We start from the raw sequence: 7,474 nt of genomic DNA, 5'->3' as shown, positions 1-7,474 counted from the left end.
GAGGGAGAGAATACAAATAACACGAATAAGAAACGAAATGGGTGACATCACAACAGAACCAACTGAAATAAAAAGGATAGTATCAGGATACTATGAAGATCTGTACTCCAACAAATTTGAAAATCTGGAAGAAATGGTGAGATTTCTAGAAACACACCACTTACCTAAACTAACACAGACTGAAGTGGAAAAGTTTAACAAATCCATAACAAAAGAAGAAATTGAACAGATCATCAAAAAATTACCAACAAAATAAGTCCTGGCTCAGATGGTTTCACTGGAGAATTCTAGAATATAAAATAGTTCTGGAGATACAATCTTCTTTGAAATTTTCAACATGAAGGAAGTAGCAAGAAGCCAACTGTGAGCTTACTTCAAAGAATCTAATTTTCATCTCTAGAGAGCAGCAACCCCCTGCTATAGCTCAGTGAAATTTACAACAATGATGATGAAATGTGCAAGCTAAAATCCATACAGGGACTATGAGTCAAAATCAAGGGAAGTGAGGGATGTAATCTGGAAGAACCTCAATACAAACTATGGTTTACTTTCTGTTCATGTCAACATGCCATATTACTACTACAGAAGTGATAAGCAGATAGAAACTGAAGAAGCTGTGAGAGAAGACAAAGAGAAACGGAGATTGTAGAGCCCACCAATAGTTTCAAAAGAGGTTGCAAGAGAGCAGTACCATAATCCTAAATAGGCTGTGCTAGCACATAAAGGATGCAATGAGCTTTAGAAAACAAGATGCCATTAATCCAGCAATGTGCTCTGGAAGGATTTTTTCCTATGGGAGACAGATACATCAATAACAAGGTGTTAATAGTCTATGAAAATGATAGTGATTTTGGAACAAAATAACAATAGTAAAAAGGCCTCTGATAGAAGCAGCAAATTGTAAATCAGAGTGGATATCATCTTGAAATATATCTTAAAGAAAATCCTAAGTGTTCATTAAACTCATGTTTTATCCTATGTTCTATGAAGCAGAACATCCTATGTTCTCTCTATAAAAACTGACTAAAAAACCACATTAAATCATCAATCAGTACTACTGAAGATGTTTTCATTCTGCTGCTAAATTGAGCTATTTATTAAGTCATTCTTGTTAGCTACTATCTGCAAAATATTTTAATAATTTTAAATAGTGGTCCCACAATTTGTGTAAATTTGTTTCTCAGTTACATGCTTTCACTGGTGAGTTTACCCAATTCTTAACCAAGAAAAGATACTGACTTTGGTCTCTTCCTGTCTAGAACAAAGAAGAGTAAAGAAAAATCAAAGACTCAAGGAAACAATTAGTCCAAAGGACTAAAGGACCTTGTGAATCACACCCTCCACAAGCCTGAGACCAGAAGAACCAGATGGTTCCAGGCTCTGACTGGGATCACAGTAGAAGGTCCTAGACAGATTGAGAGAAAAATGTAGAACAAATTCAAAATCATAAAAAAAAAAAAAGACCAGACTTACTGGTTTGATAGAGACTGGTTGAACCTGTAAGACTATGGCCCTTAGATACCCTTCAAACCACTCCCAGACATCACCTTTCAACCACACAACAGACAGGCCTATAAGTGAACAATAATACCCATGAGGAACTTGCCCCTCAGAGCAATCAACCTTACGAGATCAAAAGGGCAGCATTTGCCAAAAAAAAAACAAAGTTCAAAAGGCAGTAAGGGGCAGGGAAGAAGGATAGATGCAAATGGGGAACCTAGGGAGAAATCAGAAAGAGCACTATTACACTGAGGGGATTTCATCTAATGTCACAAGACAAAATGTGTATTAATCGTTGAATGGAAAACTAATTTGCTCTGTAAACTTGCACCCAAATCACAATAAAATGTTCAAAAAAAAAGAGGAAGAAAAATAACAGACTGCTGATCTTGGCTGACATGTTATTATTGTCTCTCTGTCTGCAAAGGAGCTCTGGCAGCTTAGTGCCTAAGGCATTTGACTGCTAATCAGAAGGCTGGCAGTTCAAACCCACCAGCCACTCCTCGGAAGGAAGGTTGGGCAATGTACTTCTGTACTGATACCGCCTCAGAAACCCAAGGAGGGGTCGCTATGAGTTGGATCCGACTAGACAACAGTGCATTGCATTGTTGTTTGTCTGAGACAGTGAGGGAGAGAGTACAAGTGAGCAAGTGAACGATAAAGAGAGAGAGAGTACAAGCATGATGGTAAGTTCACTCCAGGCACAGCTGCAGGAGATAGAAGAAATACCAGAAAAGCTCAACAGAATTCAAGGACCTAGAAAGATAATGCTAAAAGGACTGGCTTAGTAAATAAACATCGCATATCGACCAGACAACAAACACCTGGCTAGCCCATCATTTATTCAGGTCACACGCAGATAAACAAGTCAGGTGACTCAAATGTCACTATTTCTCTGCTTCATCCATTTATAAGTGGTCATGACTTTTGGGGGAGCAGAAGCCACAAAGCTAAATCACACAAATTCCTACCTAAAGGACTTTGAAACAGACTGGACAAAGGGAAAGATGCTTACTTGAGTGTTATAGGAGAAGACGATCTTTTAGAAAGGCCTCCTGGAAAGTCACATCTTCTCAGAGGGGAGCCCAGGCCCATGGCAGTCATAGAAGGTAGTGTTCGAGACTCCCTCTTTGACTTCTCCACCTGTAAGGGAATACAGAACAGGGTAGCCAAGGCTTCTAACAGGTACCACTTTTACAATGCCTAGAAAGATCCCTAATGGAATAGATGTACATCTTTCTGAGGATCTATACAAAGCTACATTGCTTCACATAGTGGGAATCTTTCAGGGAAACACCATGAGGTCAGCACTTTTAGGTCATCCAGTGAAAAATATAGTAATTTCACTCTCCAAACATAAACATTTCCTCCTTCTTTTTATCTTGCGAAGATCTAATGACAGAACCATATTATGGTTCTGGACATATAAAAACTGGAAAAAGCACAAAGGTATACAATCAGTGCAAAAATACTCTTAAGAGAATGAAAATGCTGTGGTTGTAACATCCAAGACAGTGAGCTTTGGCCCTAAGCAGTACATATGGCATAATGGGTCATGCAACTACTTCTTCCAATGCCACCCATCCCCCTAAGTCTTCTCATCACCTCCATCCTCAAAAGTCAGAAGGAATGGACACAAGTGTCTAGCACACAGTAGGTGCTACACAAAGGTCAGACCCCATCTCTCCCTAGCTTACTTTTCTACAGCAAATCCTCATTTGACCCCCATACCCACATACATCAGCCCCTTTCCACAGTGATCTACCCTACAGTAAAACCCAAGAGTCTGAAGCCATCACTGTTAATTTGAGAACCTCAGGGCCACACTGGGTTTAAAATAATATTGTAAAATGCCCAACAGTACAATTATGTCGTGGTTTTAAAATAGGTCTTGAATCCTTTGATACTCTTCCCTTCAACAGGTGGGGCTTAATTCCCTCCTCAAGTGTGGGTTGGTCTTCAGGACTTGCTTTTAACAAATAGCATATGGTAGAAGTGATGGTCTGTAACTTTTGAGATTAGGTCATAAAAGATGTTGCAGCTTCCTCTCTGCTCTCTCTTTGTTGGGCCACTTGCTCTGGGAGAGAAGCCAGCCACTATATCAGCTGGAAACCTAAGTAGTCCTATGGAGAATCCCATGTGGCAAGGAATCGAGGGGTCCTGCTAACAGCCATGTGAGTGATCCACCTTGGAAGAGTCCCCGTCAAACTTTCAGATGATGACAGCCCCAGTGGGCATCATGTCTACACCCTCATGAGAGATCCTATACCAGAACCACCCAGCTAAGTCAATGTCAATTTCTGACCCAAAGAATCTGTAAGATAATAAACATTTGTTGTTTTAAGCTGCTACAGTTTGGGCAATTTGTTATGCAGCAATTGATAACTAACAAAAGTAGTATAATATGCATAACTTGAAAATAAATACACATAAATTGGGGGTACCTGCTCAGCATTTGTTTTACTGATGGTGGTAATTATGCCACCAAAAAAGTTTAGAGGCCACTGCTGCAGATGAAGATTGACTAAGAACCTTAGTTCCAGTTACTCATATAGGCAAGATTGGCACAGAATCAGGCATTCTTAAAGAAGCAGAGAGGACACCTGGGCTAGTCTTTCTGACTCCTATCCTCTGGAGGCCAGGCTATAACAAAGACAAGGTCTTTAAGAACTTGCTCCATGGCACTAAAATTTAGAAGAGTGCAAAAACACAAATGATTTTCAAAGGTTGGGTAAATCTTTAAACCAAATAGGTCCTTTGAGCAGTCTCTGGAGATTGATGAAAACACAACCCCAAGTCAAGAACAGAAAGGAATCACACCATCAGATAAACCACAGTCAGAAGGGGTGAAAGTGAGTGAGTCTGAAACATACCAGAGGGGCCTCAGCTTCTGCAAGGGCTCCTTTCCCCGAATCTCCTGTGCCAGATGTAGATACGACCTTCTTCCTCTCGACATTTCGAGTGGGCGAAGACTTGTAGGAAGCTTTGAGAGGGCCAGCAGGAGCTACATGAGGACAGGCATAAAATACTAGAGACTTACAGTATAATAGCCAGAGAAACAGGGAGCACGGAAAGAGCAGAGGGAGTTAGTTGGGAAGAATATCCCATTTCTGTTAAAATGTGCCACAGACAATCCATATTCTCAAAATCTCACCTATCCTAAAAAGGCTCACATACTCTATGTTCAAGAGTCAAGTTCATCTCAGGGGTTAAAGCCCAGGTTTTGGAGCCAGATCCACCTAGCACTGCCATCTAACAGCTGCATCACCTTGGGCAGGTTACCTAACCTTCTTATACTTCAATTTCCTTGTGCTGAAAAGTTAACAAAGCATTTCTGGCTGCTTTCCTTTGGAAGGCCTATTTATAAGGCTGGCCCTTTGCTGGTGTTTGAGAATTTAGATTTCAGGAGGCTTCCCACCATGAACTGACAAGAGTGGCTCACTGTACCTAAACTGTGTAAACAATGTGGTTTATAGTGAACACCTGCTTTCCTTCTAGGGGGTCTGGAATTTGGGGGTGTTTCAGGCAGAGATATCTACATGATTAGCCACCAAAAAAAAACCTGGATACCGAGTCTCTAATGAGCTTTCCTGGTAGACACTTCACAAGTGCTGTCACAACTCTTTGCTGGAAGAATTAAGCAGGTCTGTGTGACTCCACTGAGAGGACTCTTGGGAGCTTGCCCCTGGTATCCTCTAGGCTTTGCTCCATGTACCTTTTCTCTTTGCTGATTTTGCTTTGTATTCTTTTACTGTAACACATCATAGCTGTAAGTACAACTACATATTGAGTACTATGAGTTCTCCTAGCAAACTACTAAATCTGGAAGTGGTATCAGGGACCACCAATACACTTGGTGTCAGAAGTGGGAATCACTAGAACAACCCTGACTCACTGAAATAGGGTAAAAGCACTGTTTGGAAAAAGGAAGGATGAAGAGACAGCTGATGATGAGCCATCACCTGTAGGTATGAGGCAGCAGTGTAAAAGTAAAAGTAACTCATGAAATTTGAAAATGATAGTTCCATCTCCAGGAAAGTTGGCTTGCTGGATCCTATAACTGCTTTGGGCTGTGGCAGGGAGGTGTGTGCAGCCTGGTGATGCCCTTGGTTTTCATTTTCTCCTCCCAGTGGGAGTGGTACTCAAGTTCCCTGCTTTTGGGCACCAGTGGGTAGGTTGGAATTTAAACTCTAAGTACTGGAAACAGAACATGTCTCTGTAACTGATTATTTTTACTATAATTTTTGCCTGTTGGAGCCTCTGGAAAAAGGGAAACATGAAGGGAGAAGCAGAGGAAATCACCAGATGGAGACAGATTTTTGGAGTTTTAAAAAGCAATTTTTAGTTGCTAATATAATTTCAGCTTTGGTAACATAGTGCCTAAGGCACTTGACTGCTAACCAGAAGGCTGAAGGTTCAAACCCACTAGCCACTCCTCAGAAGAAAGGTTAGGCAATCTACTTCCATAGTGATACCACCTCGGAAACCCAAGGAGGGGTCGCCATGAGTCTGGTCTGACTTGAGGGCACATAACAACAATATAATTTCATCTCCTGTGAAATAAAATATCTAACCCTTAGAGACTGATAATTTTCTGGTCTGGTACATATATGAGTGGGTCAACTTTGGAAAGTTTGCCTGCCACTTATCTTGCCACACAGCTGTCTGGTTCTGCAATGTCTTGGTTTTGCTGCTACTGAAGAAAAGCTATGGGCTTGTTTGGACTCCTAAATTCACAGAATCTAACTGCTTGGGCCTGCATTGGGCAAATCTGCTGCAAAAGACCTCTTTAAAGTGTTAAAAAGCAAAGATGGCACCTTGAGGACTAAAGTGTTGCCTGACCCAAGCCATGGTATTTTCAATTGCCTCCTATGCATGAGAAATCTGGACAATGAATAAGGAAGACCAAAGAGGAACTGATGCTTTTGAATTATGGTGCTGGTGAAGAATATTGAATATACCATGGACTTCCAGATGAATGAACAAGTCTGTCTTGAAAGAAGTACAGCCAGAATGCTCCTGAGAATTGAGGATGGCAAGACTTTGTCTCATGTACTTTGGACATGTTACCAGGAGTGACCAGTCCCTGGAGAAGAATATCATGCTTGGTAAAGTAGAGGCTCAGTGAAAAAGATCTTCAATGAGACAGACTAACACAGTGGTTGCAACAATGGGCTCAAATACAGTAACAATTGTGAGAATGGCACAGGACTGGGCAGTGTTTTGTTCTGTTTTGCGTAGGGCTGCTATGAGTCGGAACTGACTTGATGGCATCTAGAAGCAGTAGCAGCGGCAATTGCTTGGAATTGACTCTAAAGTGACTACTATGAACTGTTTCAGCCGCAGAGTGAACTGTGTGGAGCTGAATGCAGGCACAGGTTCACTGAACAGGACTTTGATTGGGAGACCACTGCAGATACAGGAAATCTTGTAACGGAATGCTACAGTCTTCATTATCAAAATGGAGATATTTCCTACTTCCTAGAGTTGTTTAATTTTTTATAGATACAATTTATACACCATAAAATTCACCCTTTTAAAGTATACAATTCAGTGGTTTTTAGTATATTCACAGGTTGTGCAACTTACCACAGTCTAATTACAGAACATTTCCAACACCCCAAAAGAAACTATACCCATTAGCAGTCACTCCCCATTTCCCTCTCCCCTAGTCCCTGGAAATCAATATTCTTCTTTTGGTGTGTGGATTTGCCTATTCTGAATATTTCATATAATATTGTGGTTGCTGTTGTTGTTAGGTGCCATCGAGTCGTCTCCAACTCAGTGACCCTACGCACACCAGAATGAAACACCACCCAGTCCCATACCAGCTCCATGATTCTTGCTATACTTGAGCCCATCGCCGCTGCCACTGTGTCAGTCTATCTCGTTGAGGGCCTTCCCCTCTTTCATTGACCCTCCACCTTACCAAGCATGACATCCTTCTCCAGGGAATGGTCCCTTCTGACAACAT

General features: G+C 41.3%; 1 protein-coding gene across 1 annotated transcript in view; it reads right to left on the bottom strand.

The window, feature by feature from the left end:
* MAP7D2 (MAP7 domain containing 2) overlaps positions 1 to 7,474 on the bottom strand; it is a 94,705-nt gene that overhangs the window by 56,766 nt on the left and 30,465 nt on the right. Inside the window, exons 5-6 of the mRNA XM_007953662.1 lie at positions 4,374 to 4,504; positions 2,516 to 2,643 (exon numbers count right to left, since the gene is read on the bottom strand). Of these exons, the coding sequence (XP_007951853.1) occupies positions 2,516 to 2,643; positions 4,374 to 4,504 (259 nt within the window). The remainder of the gene's footprint in view (positions 1 to 2,515; positions 2,644 to 4,373; positions 4,505 to 7,474) is intronic.

Source organism: Orycteropus afer, unplaced genomic scaffold (genome assembly GCF_000298275.1).
Source record: "Orycteropus afer afer isolate SDZICR_OR568_19922 unplaced genomic scaffold, OryAfe1.0 scaffold00404, whole genome shotgun sequence".
In the NCBI taxonomy this organism is placed as follows: Eukaryota; Metazoa; Chordata; class Mammalia; order Tubulidentata; family Orycteropodidae; genus Orycteropus; species Orycteropus afer.
This window is presented reverse-complemented; position numbering and strand designations above follow the sequence as displayed.